General features: G+C 37.2%; 2 protein-coding genes across 6 annotated transcripts; one reads left to right on the top strand and one right to left on the bottom strand.

The window, feature by feature from the left end:
- Positions 1-1,201: 1,201 nt before the first annotated feature.
- On the bottom strand, positions 1,202-6,568 carry chtopb (chromatin target of PRMT1b). Of its 5 annotated transcripts, none has more exons than XM_066683852.1 (6): positions 6,551-6,568; positions 4,929-5,017; positions 4,646-4,796; positions 3,962-4,112; positions 3,450-3,566; positions 1,202-2,352 (listed from the first exon to the last, which is right to left on the bottom strand). In XM_066683852.1, exons 2-6 carry the CDS (start codon positions 4,988-4,990, stop codon positions 2,156-2,158), a joined length of 678 nt encoding a protein of 225 aa, XP_066539949.1. In that variant the 5' UTR covers positions 4,991-5,017; positions 6,551-6,568; the 3' UTR covers positions 1,202-2,155. The 5 variants fall into 5 exon arrangements, with proteins under 5 accessions (XP_066539949.1, XP_066539944.1, XP_066539947.1 ...); XM_066683847.1 differs by lacking the exon at positions 6,551-6,568 and adding an exon at positions 5,754-5,889; XM_066683850.1 differs by lacking the exon at positions 6,551-6,568 and adding an exon at positions 5,754-5,889 and having other exon boundaries at positions 1,202-2,319.
- Positions 6,569-7,847: 1,279 nt separating this feature from the next.
- On the top strand, positions 7,848-23,183 carry smad10b (SMAD family member 10b). Its single transcript, XM_066683323.1, is given in 13 exon segments — positions 7,848-7,942; positions 8,710-8,955; positions 14,054-14,228; positions 14,584-14,607; positions 15,734-15,952; positions 16,565-16,704; positions 16,706-16,778; positions 17,174-17,278; positions 17,735-17,788; positions 17,880-18,063; positions 18,590-18,758; positions 19,074-19,212; positions 20,407-23,183. Coding segments are annotated over 12 exon segments (1,731 nt in total). The 5' UTR covers positions 7,848-7,942; positions 8,710-8,718; the 3' UTR covers positions 20,619-23,183.
- Positions 23,184-23,461: the final 278 nt, after the last annotated feature.

Raw genomic sequence — 23,461 nt, 5'->3', positions numbered from 1 at the left:
CCAATAAATTTCATTCCACTTCACGATTGTGGTTGGTTATTTTAAATAAAGTTATCCATTTACTATTTATTGCCAGTTTCATTCTTTGAACCTGATTTTTTTTCACCTGTATGGCCGTTTTGTCAATGCTTTCTTCAGCTGCTTCTCAGATCCCTTTCTTCAATGATTGAACCTCTTAAAGATGGGTGCCTCAGATAGAAAAACAGTAACTCCAACAAACCTGCTAAGCCTTACTCAGAATACAACATTAGCACATACCACATACTTTTTCACTATTAAGAGTTGACAAGCCTGCCATTGTCACTTCCTGGGCATCATTTAGTTCCGCTCACATTCTTCTTTCCTGCATGCCATTTTCAGCTCGATCTACACAAGAGGTTTCTAGGAAGCAGAAACAGTAACTCTAAACAGACTGCTACATATTTATTGCAAATACAATTTGATAAGAAAAAGATCTCTTCCCCACCTGTGTACCTTAGGAGCCCGTCGTTGTACTCAAACATTAGTCCTGTAGTGGAACCCATTTTTTCTTGGGCTAAAGCACTGCCTGACTTTAGCAGTTGGTAAGTGAATAGGCACAAAGGAAGTAGGAAAGCAAATATTTTATTAACCCAATAACAATGGGAAACTTGTGGTTTAAATGCGCTCTCACACTAATGCAAATTCTCCACAAGACGGTGCTGGTCAGTGCTTGGCGTCAAAGATATTGCCACCAAGTGGTAATGTAGTGTAGTTTCAACCACAACTACAGAGCTGTATGATTGTGACTCTAAACATAACATTGAAGTGATGCACTTGTTCTACCTTAAATCTAAATAAAAAGACTGTATAGTCAATATGAAAACAAGGCTCCCATCCTTAAGCCCAGGTGATCTGATACTGTATATTTTCCATCATTAGTTGACACTGAGCTGAACTTGTATCTGTTACTATAAGATACTTGAAGTGGTTTAAAGTCAATTCACCAAGAAGCAGTTGTATTATAAACAAATGTCTGATTTTAATGCAGCTGTGGATTCGTCTAATACTGATTTTCTTTTCTGTATTAAATCTCCATAGAGAATGCCATGTAATCCTGGACTTGAGTTAATGCCAGTCCAGGAAACTGGTCTCGTGAGTGCACCATTTTTTTAATTTTTTTTTTTTACATGCTTTATTTCATGAGGTCAAAAAAAACCCTGCACCTTCAACATTTGCATAGCTGTTTATTATGTACTAAATTAAAAATATCACCAACCATTATGTATAAAAATTAGTAACAAACTATCAAACAAATGAAAGACTACAGATATCACTGTACCTGCAATTTCTCAGAGGAAAGGTTTTCCCCTCAGTCTCAATGAAATTGCCAAATTTAATCATATAATTATATTAATTTTAAATGGAACTTTTACAAAACTGTAAGAATTAAATTAGCATGTATTTCATTTCTACTGTGAAATATCAAACACACAAACATGCTCAAACAACACACAAATGTGTTTAAAGTCTCAAAAGATTTTATATAAAAGAAAAATGGCTGTTTTGTTTTAACCTTTTGCATTGAAATAATACAAGAGAATTTGAAAACAGAAAGAAGGAAATGTGATTTCACAGGAAATGTGAAAAAAAAAAAAAAAAACTTCAAATATTGCTACTAACGCTAGATTAGGCTGTTCAGATCTTAACAATAAAATGGACGACATTCTTAAATTTAAGCAAAAAGAAATCTTACACAATTTGTACCACCAACATATTACAGAACCAACAACTCTGAATTCTAAAACAAGGCCTAGATCTAGAATTCAAACCTTACAGGTGTTTTCTCTTTACAGTCGAAAATGAAACCCTTCCTCAGTGTAATTTTACTAACTGAAGCAACAAACTGAGGTCTCAGTTGTATTCACCTGTGTGACATAAGTGCTCAAGAGTAAAGTACTACAAATATCTTGACCCTTTAGCCTACAAGGTGCTGACTTATTGGTGGAAGGATAATATAACACAGGTGTGATGGGTAATATAACGAATACCCTACAGAATCAACTTTAATCTAAAATAACTTTATCTAGTATCTTGGTCAAACAGGACAGCTCTTCATTCTTTCTCAATTAAATGGGTGGGCAAATGAACCAAGCTCCTTTATGGAAGAAGAACTAAGAACCAAAGCAAGGCCAAATTACTGTAAGTCCTCAGAATCCACTTCAGCCATATATGCATCCAGCTGTGCATCGAGGTGACTCTTTGTCATAGACATGTAGTCATCCAGCTGCTCATCCAGCTCCTCTCGAGTGGGGACAGGGCGACTATCTTCCCTGATTCTTCCATAACCCCAGCCATGACCTACAAACAGCCCACACCCTCCTGAATTCAGACCTTTACATGCACAGAAAGAGTGGTTGCTTTGCATTCATACATGTTAATTCTAGGATCAGAGAATCAGACAAAAGGATTAGAAAACCTAAATAAATTACATAACTGCAAAATGTGCACTGGGCCAAACCATCCTTGTAAAGGCTGTGCAATACCTGAAAGTTATTTACAAACCTGTTAACACAAAGTTACATCATGCTTATTCAAGCTTATTTGTCACTTGTTCAGCAATTTTCATAGAGATTCTATTCAATCTTTCAAATCAGAAATCTTCAAAAATCAGCAGTGAGCTAGAAAACAATGAGTAATAGAACACAGCCACAATTCAGAAGAATAAAGCACCTCTGTAGGCAGTATGATATGTAACTCTACTAGCCCCCCTTTTTTTCTTTTAGAACTCTCATTTCCACCTTAAAATGTGAAGTTACTAGGATTTATCACCTTTCTGTTCCAATGCAGACAGAGCAGCAAATACATTCTGGCATCAGCAGAACTTTCTTCTCCACCTTCTCCACGCAATACACTTAAAACTAAATACACCTTAAAATGGTGCTACAGTTTCAGAATGTCCTATGTGGCCCTGGTAAAATTATTTATTCCACCTTAAAATGGGACAAAGGTTGTGTCACCTGCAGAGTTTTTCATTCCAACTTAAAATAAGCAAAAGCATAGATTCTCATACACAGAGCAATTTGCATCTCAAAAATACTCTCTGCTGGTGCGCTGTCAACAAAGTGGTCTGAGGTTCTGTGCTCTGTGAGAAGGGGGGCGTTACCTAAATCAGGAGGGATGCTAATCTTTGCCTCTGGGCAGTACTGCACAGATTCTGGTATCAAATTTGAGAAAATGGCAGAAATTTTGTTTTCATTTTTTATAATAATTCACTGGGTAAACCCTTTCACCTATACGCCACAAGAGACAGTTATAAAAAGAAGAAAACAGTGCTGAATGTACAATCATGATGTATTCAGATAAAGCTCTGCTGGTCTACCAGTTATATTAGACACCCTTCATTTTGTTAATTGGACATGAGAGTGTAGAAGGCAATGTGTTAAATGAGGCAGAATAATGTATGTTCTTTAGTGTGGATAATCTCCTACCTTTGCCTCTCAGAGGTCCTCTTACTCCTTTACTCAACATCACTCTTGGTCTGCTTATAGATTTGTGCTGCTGGTGAGTCTCTAAATCAGAGACTACACCTGGCAATCCTCTCATGCCTGCAGAATGAGACGGTCAATACACCTAGTCCTTATATCTTGTTACTGATATCCAGACCACCTAAACTTTGAGGACAATTTGCTTATAAATCACAACGCTCCAAACAAATAGAGTTGGTTAATATCACCTTTAAAAACATAGTCTTTTGAACATGTGTCAAAATTGCGCACTACATGAACAAGGTATGTACCACTATAAACATATAACACATGATAACTGCAAGAACCCACACTTCAAGCCATGCATACATATAATACACTTCATATAGTCTGTGTCTAAAGAAAAATATTTATCTCCAATGACACACAGATGCCATCAATGCCAACAAGACATTTTACTAGAAAAGGTGAGCTTCAAACATAAAATACAGAAATGGGTTGGGAGTGTCACTCACATGTCAATGAAAGTGTTCCCCTGAGCAAAGCTCCTGCTCCTCTTCCTCTTGGCCTACCCCAGTGCCCTGACATCCCACGCAGCCCTCCTCTCATCCAGGGGTGAGTCAGCCTTGCCTTAATGCTCCTTTTACCCAGACGGTACTTCAGGGTCTGTGTAAAGGGAATTCATTTTGTACTGATCAACTCCATATCCAAGTAGGATACTAGGATCAAAGCAGTAAGAAGATAATGGTAGTAAACCCTGGTGTTACCTAAAAATGAATTGCCGTATCATAAAGCATTGTGACTCTGTGAGTATTCAGTATACAGTGCAAGATTTTGTTCAGTGTGTACAATACTGCACTAATTTTTGTATATTTTCACAGCATATTACATTGGTACAAAATTAGACTAAAACCATATTTTGAGCATTTTCACATCAAACAATTCAATAAAATATAAACACCATCTCCTTTAAGAACAATTTCAGAAAGTATTTGGTCTACATCTGTTGGCTACAAAGGACCAGGTTTGTAAATCATTGTCCATAAACCAAACAATTAATCAATCAATAAACTGAAGTCTGAACACTGCATATAAATTAGTTTCTCATTTACATCAATGTTTACATTATTTCAAGGTTTCCGCCCATCTTCATCTGAAGGACAGCATTAAGACTTTGTTGTAGAAGAAAAGAGTCTCACTGAAACATTCTGCAAGGCAGCAAGCACCGAGGGCCTGTTGGCCATCTGCTGAGCCAGCCGCCGATTCTTCACTGAAGCAAACTGTATTTGCTGCCCATTACCTCCGAGGTCATTCAGCTCTGACTGGTCATTCTTCAGCATACTACTGAAACTAGAAATCAGAGCAAAACAGACAAATGTCTCAGAACAGTAGCAAATAGTTCAATCACAAATTTTTGTACATGAACTGACATTACATACGCTAAGCCTCTGTGTTTTTCTTTGGAATATATTTTATACTTGCCGGTCATGTAAAGACATGGAAGAGGTGCTTTTCAGATACAGCTTTGTAGGAGGAGGATTCATCTTCAACACCAAACACTGCAGAAACAACTAAACATTCAATTAACGTTCAATTAGAGGAGAGTTAATTTCTCATTCATATGCTGCCAGAGTGTGAAAAGATGATTACCAGCAAAACGTACATTTATAAAACGTATAAATTAACGCATATTTTAAATGTGGTGGTTAAAATCACTGGTTAACAGTCATTAGCTTTGCTGTAAGGCTTATGGTGGCTCACGTTGTTGGTTCATTTGCAACTTGTCTGCTTTAACAACGTTCGCTTTATGTTCCTCGTACGCATATCCATATGTTAAAAAAGTGCTGAGCAACAGTTGTTTTTGCCTTTTTAAGTTACAGAACAGTAAAAGCTGAAGAATGTAATATTAATATAGCTAACTACTGTGGACAAAAATGACTAAAATCTAGCAACAGCTAATGTTTGGCCTAGCTTCTGTGAACTGGGAGTACACTTCAGTGACCGTTAACATCACTGTGACAACAAACAGTTCTTTTACAAATACTGCAGACTGTTGTCTGTGCTTCAACACGTATAAAACTTGTTTCTTAATTACCCGAAAAACCCAGGTACAACAACGACCGTTACAAAACGGCGACAAATACGGACTGGATCTAACACGTTTTATTTTGCAAGAGTTAAAACTTGAACATTAAGGAACATATTTTCTCTAGTTCCTGATTCTGAACAAAGACTATGATGCGAAGTGCTCTCTATGAGCAGAAATACCATAAATATAAAATTATTATTAATGTATGCTATAATTACACTCATGTGTTCTTCACCCACTCCTGTGACTCGACTCCACTGAACTGAACTGTTCAGACACTGCTCCTCTTACATCGACCTCATCTCAGGTTTAGACTCGGAGGCGCCACCCTGTGACCCTCTCACACAATGCTCATCATTAAACCGGATTGATTCGGTTCTGGTATCAGAACTCTGATTGGTTGAGAAACTGCGTTTAACGCGGCAAAATACTAAAATATTGCACCCTACATAAAATAAAATTTGGCCTTTTTGGAGGCATTTAAATGATTTATTTTACAGGGCTGAGTCTAATTTGGGTTATAAACTTGACTATTTATACCTATTAATAAACGTTACACACGTAGTAACCTAAGCAAAGCAATTTACTCTTCATTTTATTTTATTTTCATTTTTTGGCATAGTGTTCTGCTCTGGATTCACATTTTTCGTTTAGGCCAAGAAGGAGAAAAAAAAAAGAATTGGACAAACTCCAGTCCTTAGTTTCAGGTTAAACAACCCTTTTGATCTTATACTACTACTACTACTACTACTACTAATAATAATAATAATAATAATAATAATAATAATAATAATAATAATAATAATAATAATAAATTCTCTGTTGGTCAGAATGACATATAAGTAATTTCCAATAAATAAATCTGCTAGTGCCCAAAGGCTCTGATGTAACTCTGCATATTTCCATATGTGTGGATTTATGACTACACAATTAGTTCCTTATCTGGTTGTTTGAATCTACCCTTTTGAGACTGTTATTAACACTTCAGTTTCGAAGTGGAAATACTCAGCTATACCTTTACTTATGTCTGCTCATGATACAAAAGGGACCTGGAGGTTGTGGGTTCGTTTCCCGCTCCGGGTGACTGTCTGTGAGGAGTTGGTGTGTTCTCCCCTTGTCCCACAGTCCAAAAACACACGTTGCAGGTGGATTAGTGACTCAAAAGTCCGTAGGTGTGAGTGAATGTGTCTGTGTTTCCCTGTGAAGGACTGGCGCCCTCTCCAGGGTGTATCCCCGCCTCGCGCCCAATGATTCCAGGTAGGCTCTTGTCCTGAATTAGATTAGATAAGCGGTTACAGATAATGAATGTGCAGCAATATGCTTTTTTTTTCTATTGTGCTTTTTTTCTATTGTAGATGTATATCTGATGGAAATAAAATGAATATATATATAATAATTTTAGTTATTAAAATTTTATTGGGACACGTGTTACAGAGCACACACATGTATATTTACAAATGCCGTTTCTTCTGGATAAAAGAAACAGAGAGAAATGTGTCCAAAAATCAAATGTGAGAGTAAATGTACAGTCATTGAATACCACCAATAACAACCAAGTGTACAGTGGATATTCATAAAGAAACAAGAAAGAGTACAGGAAAACCACGAGTTTCTAAAATTATTTACAGATTTCGAATGGAATTCCAAAGAGGAGACCATATTTCCCAAAAGCAGTCAAAGGTCAACTTCTCAAGAGGAAGAAAAGATGCTCATATGAGATGTGAGGGAGCCATAAATTTAGTGATGGTACCTGGGGGTAGACGAAATAAGTAAATTTATTTTGTTTTGCAATCATGACTAGTAGGGTTGAAATCTGTTTAGTAATGTTGTCAAATGTAACTTCTAAATGGCCATAAATAAGTATAGTTTGGGGCATATCAAGATTTTCTTTTATGGCTGTAAAAACGTTTTAAAGTGGTTAACAAATATTGAAAATCTGATTTTACTGTGCAAACTTTGCCTATGGTATTATCACTCCCTGAAATAGCCAGGTACACCACTGAGCTAGTGAAAAGTTTTATTTGAGTCAGAGAGGATTTATTTAGCTTGAATGGGTTTATATGCAATCTTTGTTTGAGGCTTCAGCGCTAATTACAGTTCAGCTTCCTGTCACAGAACTACAGAACAACAGCGTCATCCCTGAGTTTCTGTCCGAATGAGAGGACGACGATGATTGGTTGAATTCTTCAAAAACACCTCCCCCTGCTCTCACACACAAACACACACACAGACACATTCAGTTACGGAACGTCTGGGAGCAGCAGGATGTGCGAATGAGAGAGAGAGAGAGAGAGAGAGAGAGAGAGAGAGAGAGAGAGAGAGATATTATATAGACCGAGGCAGAAAGACACAAGTTCAGATCAGCCCGGAGCAACCTCAGCATTCACACATATGACAGAGTACAGTTGTAAGTGCAATTCTTTTACTTAATTACAGTTTGTCTTGACATTGCATGTGGCAACAATATGTCAGATAGATAGATAGATAGATAGATAGATAGATAGATAGATAGATAGATAGTTAGATAGATAGATAGATAGATAGATAGATAGATAGATAGATAGATAGATAGATAGATAGATAGATAGAGAGGCCGATAGATGGATAGGTTATTGAGGGAGATAATGGACAAATATAGCTTGATTGTTGAAATACTTCTGTTTTAGTATGTAAATATTATACCATCCATATTGTTAATTTATGGAAGCATCAGAAAAATCTGTTCATTTTGAATTCACTGGTTCTGTGATGTCACAAATAACAGCACATTTACATATATCCACATACTCAGCTTTTATCAGTTTATCTCTGACCATTAAGAAACAACATTTAATGAATGCTTTAGTCTAAACCTTCAGTCTTTTGAATGAGAGTATCATAAGTCGAAAGAAAATGTAAGGCTAAGATCCCTTTAATCTTAAGAGAAAATGTAAAGTCATAGCAGCAACAAGCACTGTGGAATGCATATTTCTGTTAAACATGAAATACATAAAAATGTAATTACTGTCAGTTTAAACAACACTGAGTGTTTATATGAATGCAGGTGAGTACTCATAATTAATGATAGTTTAATGAGATTTAAAATCATGCACAAATTAATCAATGAAGTACTGTATTCTCAGATACTTTCAGAAATATCTGAATTGTTCCTTCTCTTCCTGTCCATCTGTCTAGGTCTCAAGGATGTCTGTCAGCTCTCCAACTAGTAGTGATGCATGTTTGAGCATCGTTCACAGTCTGATGTGCCATCGGCAGGGTGGTGAGAATGAAGGTTTTGCCAAACGGGCCATAGAGAGCCTAGTGAAGAAGCTTAAAGAGAAGAAAGACGAGCTGGACTCCCTCATAACAGCCATCACCACCAATGGAGTCCATCCCAGCAAATGTGTGACCATCCAGAGAACGCTGGATGGCCGGTTGCAGGTTTGCACATTAATAGTAATAAGAAATACTTTGGGCCTACCAATATGCCATAAAAGTTTAATACATATCATCTCTGTGATATGAAATTCCCTTTTTTACACCATCGGAAAATGCCAGCTGGCCTGTGATTTGTGTACACATTTCACAAGGAATGGAGCAATAGAAGTGGTCCAAGTAACACAGAATAAGATCTTGTTCTAAGTTATGAGGTTTTTGTAGCCACAATGACAATATGCTTTCACAACAGCTTATTGCTCATTGTTAAATACTGTTTATAGTGTGCACTGAACTCTCTGAAGCACCACTATGCAATTCTAAATTCACACAATAGCAGATTCCTCTCTGATCCTGTCCAGTGTTGGCAGTAGGACATTGTGAAACACCACTGAAGTTCAAAGTTGTAATTCCTTGCTGTGACTGATATGCCGTTCTGTTCCTCTTCCTTAGTATAGGCAACTCTGAGTCTGACTGGCAGTTTCACTGATGATAGACTTAATCTCCAGCAGCCTGTTAAACCAGCCATAGATAAACTCAAACACAGGCTAGTTATAGAAAGTGTTTGCTGAGTTGGAGGTTATAAATTTTACATCGTGTGGAGGTTCATTAAATTTTTACCTTTACTAAAATAGTTCTTAAAAGATCAGTTGTAATTGTCATCATTATGACATCATGAAACATATGAAAATACAGAAAATACAGCATTGTGCTGTGCAACGTGTTTTGCATTACAAGTGTATGAAGTTTAACTAAGAAAAGGGAAATTCCACCATTTTTAATTGTAAAGCCTGTCAGTCAGTGTGGCTTAGTGTGAAATGGCGCAATATAGAGAAACTACTATTTCTAAACCAGGGGTTGCAATGCCTGAAATGCAAATATTTCCAGTTAATTTACCAAGATTATTGATAATTTAGTCATTTAGTTTTTTAAATGTGATCTTGATAAATCTAAACCAGTAGTAAATCTGAAAATAAGGTTTCCTTGGGCACTTTATTACCTTACAATACCTTGCTTTTGTCTTTCCTCCAAGAATGGATTTTCAAGAATATATTTTATGTGAAGAGCCTATCTTAGAACCATCTCAGGTGGTGTTTTCCTGACATTAAATAGGACATCTGGCTCCTGTCATCACTGTTGCCAACAATTTCAAGATATGACTAGTATGGAGCTTTTCACATTATTGCACAGTGTATAACTTAAGAAATAAGTGAAATATGGATATTCAAATTATGCGGAAATGTTGAAATATCCATTCAGAATTCTTTTTTTATTTAATTATAACTTGCTTACAGCTGAATTTAAGAACATAAAATATATCTAGGTTCTGAACTAAATGACACAATCTTGAAGTTGCTCTAATTTGTTGCTGTGGCCATTTTCTCAAGAACACAAGGCAAAAATACTCTAAAATCTTTGTATTGACAAACAGAAAGTTTAGCCCTGTCCAGAATATCTTCTGTGACCTACTGCTGTACCAAGCTTAGAATTTTATCATTGTGACATGAATATGGTTGTTCTGTACGGTTGGTTGATGAATACAGAAAGAAGAACGCACCACAGAAGAGAGACTGAAAGTTCCTCTCCCCTCCCCCAGCTGCAGACAGTGAGAGGGAATGAGAGAGAGAGACAGAGAGAGAAGGAGGGGTGAGGGAGAGAGAGGGTTGTTTTGTCTGAGACACAGGAAAGGGGCAGGGTTAAGTTAAAGCCTGTCTGTCTCTGAGTCTGTGTGTGTGTGTGTGTGTGTGTGTGTATGTGTGTGTGTGTGTGTGTGTGTGTGTGTGTGAGAGAGAGAGAGAGAGAGAGAGAGAGAGAGAGAGAGAGAGAGAGAGAGAGAGTGAGGGAGCGAGTATGTGTGTGTGTGTGGAAGTGTGAGTGTCTGTGAGGGTCAGTATTTGAAGTATGTGTACACAATCTACACATGCTTTAAGCGTGTGTTCACTGTGTTCTGCTCTTATTGTTTATTCAAGATGTGTTGTCCAGTTCTAAACTTGAATTTTCACAGTTTTTGCCACAACACTTACTACTTTCCTTTGGAAGCCTGTTAATTATAAAATATTACAGTTTGATGGACACAAAGAAATATCTGCTAGGGTTATGTGTGGTAAATTATTGGGAGGTTGTAAACATTGTTGACATAGATATTCAGCACTCAAACAGTTGCACATGAGCTTAAGGTCACCATGCCCAATATCAAGTGATGTTTATGAGGGTTTGCCCCCTTCAATAGACTGTAAAGCAGTGAAACTGCATTTTCTGGAGTGATAGACCATATTTGATGATCCATATTTAAACATCCAACATCAGTACATGATCTCACTAATGCAGTCATAGCTGCATGTACTTAAATACTCACAGAAATGTTACAACATATTGTGTAAAGTCTTCCCATAAGAATAAGAGCTTTTACTGCAGCAAAGGGAGGGGAAATTCTCTGTTAATTCCCTGCATTAATCACTAATCTTTTTCATTTGTAACTGGTTTAAAGGTTAAATTATAGTGACAAGTCAAGTCAACTTTATTTTTATGTTTAAAAGACTGCAGGGCAGAGTGCTCTACAGTTAAAAACTCCAAACAATTAAAAATAAAATGTGGTATATATGAGTAAGGAGTAAGAATAGGAGTGAGTAATAATGATAAAACAATAGGTAAAATAATTATAATAGTATATTTAAAAATATATGTAAAACTAAATAAAACTAACTTAAACATGCATTTAAAGGGAAGGTCTATGATTATGGGGAACTGCAGTTCTCTCTGATTTGTTTACATTCAGAAGCACGTATTTTAAAGTGGAACAGAAAGGAGAAAAATGTCTGTTTGTTCGTGGCTAGAGTTCACTGTTTGAATTTGAAACTAGTTTGTAACTTGAGTAGCACTTTTGGTCGTTACTTTCATGCAGTTAGCACTCTCAGGAATTTAGAGTGGGTTCCTACCTAAATAATCTGAAACAAAAAAATAATAATTCAATATTACCTACTAATGGAGCAGGAATAAAGCACTATTCATATCTCTTTCCATGATTTTCAACATTTGGTGGGCTCTTTGCCATTTTTTTTGCTGTGAGCAGAGAGACAGAAAGCCTAGCATATCTGACAGAGCCACTTTGTTTGTTTTATGCATTTACTGACATGTTTGGCTTCATAAACATAAACCGTTGTTTTGGATTACAATCGTGAATGCCATCTTTAAGTGCTACAACACATTTTAAAAGCACTAAGAAGCCTAGTAGTATAGAAAGTTGCATCTCAGTTGAAAATTTGAATATAGAGTAGAGATCAAAGTTAGAACACTTCCTGTTTCACTGCTCTTTCCTCAGTAATAGCGATGTAGGTGAATAGTAACTGAATTAAAAAGTTAGACTAACCTTTGCAGAGAAGCATGTTGTACAGACAAAGGAGAGAAATCTAGTGATGAAATCACTTAATTAGTTTAATCAATATAAAAGAACTGAATTATGTTGAATCCTGTAGAAAATATGTTTAGCTTCAATCTGGTGAAAGACTGAGCCAAATGTGCCTGAATGAGTTAAGTTTGGAGGAGGAAGTGTCATGATTCAGGGGATGTTTTCTCCAGCAGAAGTTGGGCCTCTTATGTAGATACAAGTTATGGCTAAGAAACCCACTACAGTTACTGAACAGTGGAAGAGACTCTAAGAAAAGTGGAACAAAATCAAACCAGAGCAGTGTAAGAAATTGGTAATGTACTAAGTGTGCAGATGTGCTGAAATGAATTAAAGCGAGGGGCTCTAACTTTTCTAATTTCTGAAAGCTGTTATCACCAAAATATAATTCACATTTATATACATTACATTATTTATTCGTTTCTGCTACAGTGATCACAGTTCCCTAATTGTATATACATATATAATATATATATATATATATATATATAATTAATTTTGGGATCTGGGGCTCCTACTAACGCACAAAATATTAGAATACAACCACACGGTCAGTTCATGTGATATGTAAGTCAGAGTCTTTCATAGATGGCAGGCACTTCTCATGTGAGTCTCTCCAAACAGAGAGGGACCCATGTTTCTGTGCAGACAAGGTTAAAATGGAAAATATGCATACATACAAAAAAGAGTACAGATTAAACATGCTGAAAACAAGATCAGAACAAAAGAAAACTTAGCGAAAATGACTTAAATAATAATAAAAAAAAACAGCATTTATGCTCCTCATGTCTCACTGATGGGCTCTGGCATTTGGAGTAAACAGAGACTCGTTTTCATTTAAAGGAATTTGTGCTGAGACCTGTCATTCTGAAAAGGGCTGTTTATACAGGATACGAAAATGCTATGTTTGTTTGATCTATGGGGTATTTTGGCCAAATCATGTCACAGATGTTTTATTAAGACCCCAGAGAACTGTGTAAACTAGTAGAAAAGTTTATAATATTCCCCCTTTGATTTGGAATGTGCAGTGACTTTAGGAAGTTAGGAATGTTTTTCTCTGATTTTGCCCTTCACTATATAAGTAACTTTTAACTTTTAAGTTCGATTAATATCTGACTTGTGATTTTATGAGTATTGAATTATTTGAGTCCTTTTAACTGAAGCAATATTTCAAGTTTACTTTCACTCTTTGATTATTTCATCTATAACTGTCGTCACACGCACTCACATCTCTCTTTCTTAGCTTGTCCTTCAAAAACCAGTATTCTTTCTTTGCGTGATCTTATGCTGTTGGAATGATTGAATCAGTCTGAATCATTTCAGTGGGGAACTGTGGGAGCTCTGAGGAAGCATTAAAGCTTCACATCTTCAACACTCAGGCCTCAGGCTCAGCTATATAATAATCTTCTCTTCGCTTATACTCTTTCTTTCTTTCTTTCTTTCTTTCTTTCTCTTTTACCTTTTTATCTCTGAAAGAGTTCAGAATGGGATGGGGAATGTATTATAATAACATGTTCCTTGATTTGCTTCTTGTTCTGCTCACAGCTTTGCCCCAAAGAGGTCTCTTTTCTTTTTTCCTTCCCCTTTTTTTTTTTGTGAGCAGGACATATTTTTCACTTGTCCTCTTCTTGCTACCCTTCTGCATTTCATGCCCTTTGTCATCCCCCACAGAGACTAATGGTACTCTCTGCACTCCTCCAGGTGGCAGGACGAAAAGGCTTTCCTCATGTCATATACGCTCGATTATGGCGCTGGCCAGACCTACACAAAAACGAGCTCAAACATGTCAAGTTCTGCCAGTACGCCTTCGATCTCAAGTACGACAACGTGTGTGTGAACCCCTACCACTATGAACGGGTGGTGTCTCCTGGCATCGGTATGTGTGCGGCCCTCATTAAACACACAGAGGCAGGAAAATATGAGTTTTAGACTAAAAGAAGAATAGCAGACATGTAACTAAGGCCCAATGGAATCTGTGGAATCTTGGAGATTTTATAAATAAAGTACATTTATATTTGTTTATAACGTTTTGTAGAGTGTTCCACTGTGTGCAGTCAACTAACATCAGAAGTCTAAATAAAGAATCACAAGATTGCCAGAGAAGATTCCCATGGTCAGAACACTAGGATATTTACAGCACGAGTTGGTGTCAATGTTGTTTGTTACTGTATAATAACCCCTTTACAGCTCAGTAATTTTGATATTTCTGTCTCTGCTCTTACTCCACGCAGTTGGACTGAGTTTGCAGACCACAGGTGAGAGGCTGGAGATTTGTTTATTGCTTTATCATTGCCATATCTCAGTGGTTTTCAACCTTGGTTCTGGAGTGCCTTTTATTCTGTATATTTTTGTGTGTTCCATCCACTTCAGCTCAAAAGATTCTTGTTAATGGACTGATGGTAAAAGAGCTATTTATTTGGTTCATGTTTGTTGGAGCAGAGAGGACACCTAATTGTTCAGGACATGGGTTACTTCAGGACTGTGGTTTTTTGGGGTAGGGTTTGTTTTCAAGAATACATTTGTCTGCTCATCACACATGACTTTATGTCAGTATAGTGATTCTTTTTTTTTTTTTTTTTTGGTCAACGATTTTTTTATTAAAAAAAGGATAGATTAGAAAAGGATATTTCTATCTAATCAATATTAATCACCTGGCTAACAAGGCCAGTATATTGCATTTAATAATGAGGTGAGCACTCAACCTCTAAACCCTGTAAAATGCAACATAAGTAGAACAGTATATTGGTACCTTAAATATAGATTGCCAAAACTGACGTAATGTAGGACATCCAAAACATACATAATACATCTGCAGGATCTTGTTTGCATTAATGACAGGTAGGATCTATATTTGGTCACATTTTAGATCATTTAACTTTACTACAATGAAGTCGGTGTACTAGATTAAATTGTATAACTGCATGCCGCTGACAAATAGACGATGAGTGTATTTTCCAGATAATCTTCTGCCATGTCTGGAATTAGTGTAGGGTTTAGTGCTTCTGTTCAAAATGTGAAAACATCTCTGACATGGGTCAAGGGAAAGCTTGGTGGGGCCTGTCTCTTCTGGCATGAAGCATGTGTATTTACACAGCGCTGGTTCTGGTTTAGCGTTAGCCTCCTAATCTGCTTAATATGGTGTCCATCCTTCACAAAGCATACCTGATCTGACATATTAACTCATTAAGAACTCCTTACTGAGTTGAGGTGGCTGTGTTAAAGCAAGGGGAATCATAAAATGTGCAGAACAGGGTCCTCCAGAAAACACAGGTTAGGTAATTGTTTTCAAAACAGGCCTATTTACCTAATATGTGAAAAAACATATTTGTAACCATCCCTAGTTTACTTTGAACTAAAGCTTCTCATACTGTTTTGTACTAGCTTCCCTCTCCCTGCCCTCCTCTGGTAGACCCATAAAGGAGGAGTATATCCATGACTGTATACAGATGGAAGGTCCATCCAGAATGCCCTCCCAGCAGGACCATCATGCATCAGACCACTACCGCCAACAGCTGCCTCCACTCCAACTGTCACCAGAGCCCCATCATCAGCCACCTCCATCAGTGACCCTTTACCCCAGCCTGCCCCTCTCCCCACCTGGTGAGTGTCATAAATAATATTAATCTTAAAACCAAGGTAATTAATAAATATCTGGTAAATATTTTGATTAATATTCAAACGTTAAATTAAGGTTTTGTTTTGAAAAATTAGTTGCGGTGCACATACCCACACAATTTATTGTAAATTGAGTATTATATTAGGTTTTTTTTTATTTCAGGCCAAGGGCAAAAACTAGAAAGAGCTGCTATGCTATGTTTCTGGCATTGATAGAAAAAATATGTACCCCCTGCCTCCCACTCAGAATTGGCCACAGGACCACCAGAGGGTGCTTTGTACCCACAAGTGGTTCCTGGATTCATAGACTAGAAGCCCTAATATAAACTATAACATATATGTTATAAAATAGAAAATAATTAACCTTGATTTTTAGACCTTTAAATGGTAATGTGTATTCAGCATTTATCTGAAGACAAGAATTTCATTTTCTCTCATTTATTTATTATATTATATTATTACTTCCAAAAATTGATACATTTTAAGGTATGTTGCTGCTTGTTTGGAACGAATATCTGCAGCCACATCAGCCCTCGGTAGAGTAGTGACCTCTGTTCTAAAGTTTATTCTAATGTCACTCTGTGTATGTGTGTGCAGTAAGCAGTTCCAGAATGCCCCTGCAGGGGAGTCGTCCTGAAGGTCTACTGCAGATAGCCTCTCCACCGAGCAGGGCTTTGGCCTCCAGTTCTCCCCCCACGACACCCACCTCCACACACCCACCGCCACACACACCCACACACACAACAACCAGCAGTCAGCCAGAGTGAATACAACGGCTCCAAACACACACAGACACAGACCTCGTTTCACAGTGAGTACTATTAACAGTCACTGCTGCACAGATGTTTTATAATTCACATCTTTTTCACACTAGTGAAATGTATTTAAAACAATTTCTATTTATTTGCATTAAGTGAAAAATCTTTTGCATTGTGATAAAATTCCAGTAGTCCACAAATCACATTGAAATAATTAACTTCTGCCACAAATTTAAAATGAATTCTTTTTCTCCTATAAAGTAATTTTGGAAATAATTATTTCACCCTGAATGAAATACTACATTAAAAAGTACATTGCCAAATGTAAATTATTTATAATGATCTTCATGATGTGGTTTTATGAAATATACGTCCAGTGCATTGTTTGTTGATTGAGCATGTGCTAGGGATTCCAGAGTAAACACTAATATGATCTTTAAAACCTCAGCTACAACTTGGACAGGCACAAGCACTGCCTCCTACACACCTGTGGGATCCCAGCAGAATGGGCGGAGTCAGCAGCAAGCCCCTCCCCATCACACTGGTCATTTCTGTATGTCAATTAATTGTTTGATTTATGTAGAGTGTAGTAATTGACTGTCATCATAAGGTGTTCATCATAATTTCATTAGACTATGTGGGTACTGTCTTTTACAATTTTAGAGTCACCTTTCTGACCTTTTGAATGTGACGTGATACTTTTTCAACCTTATTCTGATCTGCTACATCTGTAGCATGTAATCGACAACTACAGACAATACTTTTCATCTGTTAGCAGTTCTTAGAAAAACAAAACAAAACAGAAAACCCACTTACAACAGAAGCAAAGAGGCAGGTCCTTCAGCAGCTATAACTGTGTTTTGGTTCAACATTCTACAAAATACAGTTATCACATCTAAATTATCATCTATAATAAAGGATGTTATGCTACAAACTTTAAAAAACGCTAGTACTCTAGTATTTCTTTAATGAAGAATCACCTAATCTGCCATATAATTCTCCTCACCAGGGTCTCAGCATCACACGCCAGCCTCATACCCACAGCCAGTCTCCAACCATCCAGGTTAATACATCTGTACATACATGCACAAACAAGAGCACAAACAGACACATTCAAACAGATGTATTTATTTTTTTTTTACTTCTCCAACCAGGTCCAGAGTTCTGGTGCTCAATTTCATATTTTGAGATGGATATCCAGGTGGGGGAGATGTTTAAAGTGCTGGCTAACTGTCCCATGGTAACTGTGGATGGTTACGTAGATCCATCAGGAGGAGATCGCTTCTGCCTGGGGCAGCTCAGCAATGTGCACCGCACGGATGCCAGCGAGAGGGCACGGTCTGTTACCTGTAGGGATGGAATACTACAACATTTTCCAATCATGATTAGTGACCAAAATGTAGCATTGCTTGCAACATTCATTATACTTTAGTTTTTAGTTGACACTGAAAACATCAAGAAAATTGAATAAATTATAAATAGATGCTCTCTGAATTTTTTTGAAATTTTAAATTTGTCATTTTGGATTTTAAATGGACATATATTTTTTTAACTTTAGTATACGTCTCATCTCTGATTCTCCCAGCATTATCACAGATGAAACAGCTTTTTTATGTCTGTGAGTGGGGTCAGGTTGAAATTTGCAGTTATTGTCTGTTATGTTTAAGTCGGGGTTAGAGTGAAGTTTAGAAGAATTTAATAGATATTTATTTGAATGGTTTTGAATGGTTTAAATTTGAAAAAAAAAACATGGTTAGCATGTTCAATAGGCTGTTAGAGCGACACTGGAAAAAATTCCTCCATGACACTTGATAATATGACTAATTTCCTTGCTTCTTCATATTGGCTCTCTGTCCTGTCCCAGGCTCCACATCGGTAAGGGCGTGCAGCTGGAGTGTCGTGGGGAGGGGGATGTGTGGATGCGCTGTCTGAGTGACCATGCTGTCTTTGTTCAAAGCTACTACCTGGACAGAGAGGCAGGGAGAGCACCTGGAGATGCTGTGCACAAGATCTACCCAGGAGCTTACATAAAGGTGAGGTTCTCCATTATCACACATCAACAGAAATGTACTCAGATGAAATCATTCATTCATTATCTGTAACAGCTTATCCAGTTCAGGGTCGCGGTGGGTCCGGAGCCTACCTGGAATCATTGGGCGCAAGGCAGGAAACTCAGATGAAATGGTCTATTAAAATGTACGTGAAGAATGTATGTTATCAGACACTCTGACTTATAGATCCATGCCCACAGCTCAGCAGTAAAGCCATACATAAACGCAGCAAAATGCACGATTATATGTAGAACAACTTTTAAATCTTTCTCTCGTTCTCTGTCTCTCTCTCTCTAGGTGTTTGACCTCAGACAGTGCCATAGGCAGATGCAGCAACAGGCAGCGACTGCTCAGGCAGCTGCTGCTGCACAGGCTGCAGCAGTGGCGGGGAACATTCCAGGTCCAGGCAACGTGGGGGGCATTGCTCCTGCTGTCAGTGAGTAACTTTTAACCATTTCTGTGTATCAAAATTTAATAAAAACACACTACTTCTTTGCAGAGAAGTAGCTTCATAAATTTTCCATCATAGTTGTGGCTAAGGGGCAAATATGTTTTTATTATGGAAGAAATGAAAACATTGTTTGAAAACAATGTAATGCACTTTAAAGGTTTCCTGTCCTACATTTTTTCCTTACATTTTATATTTCCTGATGTTCAATAATAATGTGTTTTTCATGTTGTCATTCTGCTTTACAAGCGTGTTATACCCTACAATTAAAAATGATGCTTTTTCTGCATTTTAAAAATTATATATGTAAAAGTTGTCCAAGTTGAATCACTTCAAGAATGAGTGAGCTTAAACAATGCTTTAGTCAAAACAGGTGGATATACATGATTGTGTTCATTATATTCACATTTAACAAATGTAATACAAGCTGTTTTTGCAGCTGGGTTTCCATATATGTGTGCTGTATGGATTGAGAATTGAATGCTCGGTCTGGAATTTTTTTTTTTTTACATACTTTAGCAAAAACATTTATTCCAGGAAAACAGACATTTGATTGTACACTATATGGGCCCTGTGATGCAGTGTCAAACTAACAGATTAGCTTCCATTAGGCACCAGAGGACTACATTTTTTTGCTTGTTTTGTTGCACCTTAATTAATAATGACTATAGTATTAGTGAGAATAGTTTTTATGTGAATTAATAATAATCACTGTATTGTCTTTTGTTTATGTAGAACCTTTTAAAAAGCCAAAAATGATAAAAGTTAAAGAAACGTTAACAATATTTAAGCACTAGTAAATTAATACACAAACATGTATTATCATCCCAGGATTATTGTAATCTAAATATGAAGCCATCATTAGTACTACTATATTTACATTTCAGAATCAAAATATTAACTATTCAGAATATTACTATTGCACAGGACGTATAGGACAAAAATTAAAATACAAAAAAAAGAAAGAGATGAAATGAAAGGCATATAACTAATAATAAAACATCTGATAACACACTGATTTTGAAGAAAAACAACATGAAAGGTACTTCTTAATATTGGCAAAATTGTTTTCTTTGATCTACAAGTGAAAAGTCCTTACTAAAAAAACCTGAAAAATTATGATTACAGAAATAGCTTATGTGCGGCAGCTCTGGTACTCAGCTGGATTGTGTTTGTTCTCAGGTTTCTCTGCGGCAGCAGGTATAGGTGTGGATGACCTGCGACGTCTGTGTATATTGCGCCTGAGCTTCGTGAAGGGCTGGGGGCCAGATTATCCACGACAAAGCATCAAACAAACGCCCTGCTGGGTGGAGGTGCATCTCCACAGAGCCTTGCAGCTGCTAGATGAGGTGCTACACACCATGCCCTTCGCTGACCCTGGTCCTGTTAACTGACCTGGGAACAGAGTTTAGAGTCACTGAAGCAGAATTACAGCAGTGTTTCAACGGCTCCTGCACACCGCAGCAGACCTCAAACCTGAGAGAGAGAGAGAGAGAGAGAGAGAGAGAGAGAGAGAGAGAGAGAGAAACAGAGACAGAGAGAAAGAGACAGAGATACGCTACAAAGCTTCTCTCACATACACAGCTCACCCACATGAACAGACAGTGACTCATGGAAGCCGGCAAGAAACACATGCGAGCTTTCCATTGCCACAGCCAACAGACTGAGCAGACCGCCATGCTGACACCTGTTTAGTCCGCACATGGAGCTGTTGACTCCGTTACCATGGAAATGCAGAACAAAAAAGAGAGATGTTCTCAAAACCCAGGTGAAAAGGATGCTGTGGAAGTGAAGAGCTCAGCCTTGATAAAAAAGGCTGATGAGAGCCCACTGAAACCTGTGGGCTGTTCTGACTGGAACCCATGGTGACTCATGGTTTTTTTGGCCCAGGAGGTGTTCCTAAATGCTGAGTCATGCTTTAAGAGCAGTGATACCACAGATCTTAAATTAAGGATAGAAAAGGTTAGACAATCATTATGCTGATCTTTTTTATTGTACGGAACATATGATTACTGGTAAAGTGCCTTTTTTGTAACATTCAGACAGTATTATATTGTAGAACGAGTAGGTAAAACCAAAGAAACAAATCAAAGATATAATACCATATATCACATTGTATGAACCAAAGAAGAAATTTATTGTATCACAAGATTACATGACCTTGACTTAAATGTAGATTATTGAACCATATATATATTTTTAAAATATTCCCTTAAATTACAAACCAGAAGGATTTATGGCTTAAACCAGAAATGTTTATGAGGTGTTGGATATAAGTATACACTGTATGTCCAAAAGTGTATTCACATCATTTGTTACTGATTATTTAACGATCTAATATGGTCCAGTTAAGTTTTGCACCCACAGCTTAAATAACATCATCATGGCCATTGTCATGTTTGTGGGCAGCACAGTGATGCAAAACGTAGCATTTCTATCACTCAATTTCCGGGTTCTGGGTATGTTTGTTGAAACGCCACCTCCAGGCTGTGAGGAGTTTGGTGTGTCTTGGTGGGTGTCTTCTAGGTGTTTCGGTTTCTTCCCACAGTCCAAAAACACATGCTTGGAGGTAGATTGGCCATGCACAAGGGTCCATAGGTTCTGCCTTGTGGCTAATGATTCCAAGTAGGTTCCAGACCCACTGTAACAGGATGAACAGAAATTAATGACTAAATTAATGTCTTTTCTATTCATTCATTGTCTGTAACTGCTCTGGACCCACAATGACTGGATGGGCAGCTACAGACAATGAATGAATGATAAAAAACATTAATTGTCTGTAACCACCCAACCAGTTGCGGTGGGTCTGGAGACTACCTAGAAGCACTGGGCACAAGGCAGGAACACAACCTGCAAGGGGCACCAGTCCTTCAGAGGATGACACACACTCACACATTCACACCTACGGACACTTTTTAGCCACCAGTCCACCTACCAACATGTTTTTTTGGACCATGGGAAGAAAGCAGAGCATCTAGAGGAAACACACGCAGACACAAGGAGAACGCACCAAATTCCTTACAGACAGTCATCTGGAGCGAGATTCGAACCGCCAACACCAGATCCCTGGAGCTGTGTGACAGCAATTGTACATAGACTTCTGTACTGCAGAGTCTTCTGTTTTCTGTAATACTGAACCAGTTCGTTCAGTGCCATAAAAATACTTGAAAGACTGTCAGATGAGAGGCTTGTAGATGTGGGCACATATTTTCATACTTGTTGTGAAGCACATATATTCTTTTCTGTTTCTTTACATGCTACACTGTTTCTAGTTTAAACAGGTGTGTCAAACATATTCAGTAGCCAGTACAACAGAATACCACAACTACATAACTACATATCTAAATTATTTACCCGTTAATCAAAGGGTAAACAAAATAGTCTTGGTAGCACTATTTACCAAATTGTCACATACCAGAATTATTAGTTTGCTGGCTAGTGCATTGAAATTGTTATGTATTTGGACTGCTTTAAGTATACAAACAGCTTTACATATGCAAAATAAGAATTTTGTGCAGTGCTGGCAATATTTATTTTTCATTATATATCATTTTGCTAAATAATAATAATAATATTATGATTGTTTGATCATCAGTTTGTGGGTTTACAACATGTACATTTTACAGTGATTCAGTAATTATATGTAACATTTTGAGTAAAAGCTATCATCGCCTACATTTAAAACCATTTTCTCCATTTTCCCAAAAAAAAAAAAAAAAACTGTACAAAAGAGACATTGGTGGTATAAATATATGGTAGTACCATGATCCTGCACAGTGTTATGGCTGGAAGCTAAGAAATTTATTTTAACTATTGGTTGTCAAGCTACTGAAAAGCTAATATTCAAATAAAAATAAATCTGCTATTTCCAAAATATTTTTACCTTGTGAAATAATGTACACTATTTTTAATAGTGAGTTCAAATATCATTGAATATCTGTTTTTGTTTGTTTTTTGTAAAACCCAAAGCATTCTCAGATGACTGATTAAATAAATTAAGGGAAAATCGTGTGTTGGCATGTTTAATTATTGGACTGTATTTTGAAAGGGTTCACTTCAGAAAAGAAATCAGACAACTAAAACTGTTCAGAAACCAGAGGAATATAAAAGCAAAAAACTGTTTTCCTAACCCTCCCTAATCAAGTTAAAGTGCTTAACTGTCATTCTTCCAGTCTAACTGAGACCGTTACCTTTGTCTGACGAACTAAGGAAGAACGGGCCTTCTTTGGTTGTTTTC

This window comes from Hoplias malabaricus, chromosome 10 (assembly GCF_029633855.1).
Source record: "Hoplias malabaricus isolate fHopMal1 chromosome 10, fHopMal1.hap1, whole genome shotgun sequence".
In the NCBI taxonomy this organism is placed as follows: domain Eukaryota; kingdom Metazoa; phylum Chordata; class Actinopteri; order Characiformes; family Erythrinidae; genus Hoplias; species Hoplias malabaricus.
The sequence above is the reverse complement of the archived record's forward strand: the minus strand, read 5'-3'. Positions and strand labels throughout refer to the sequence as shown.

Coding starts and splice junctions, on each gene's coding strand:
- chtopb (XM_066683847.1), bottom strand. Junction 3,567..3,961: donor GGGAACACTTTCATTGACAT/GTGAGTGACACT, acceptor CTCATTCTGCAG/GCATGAGAGGATTGCCAGGT. Junction 2,353..3,449: donor AGGACCTCTGAGAGGCAAAG/GTAGGAGATTAT, acceptor GTGCATGTAAAG/GTCTGAATTCAGGAGGGTGT.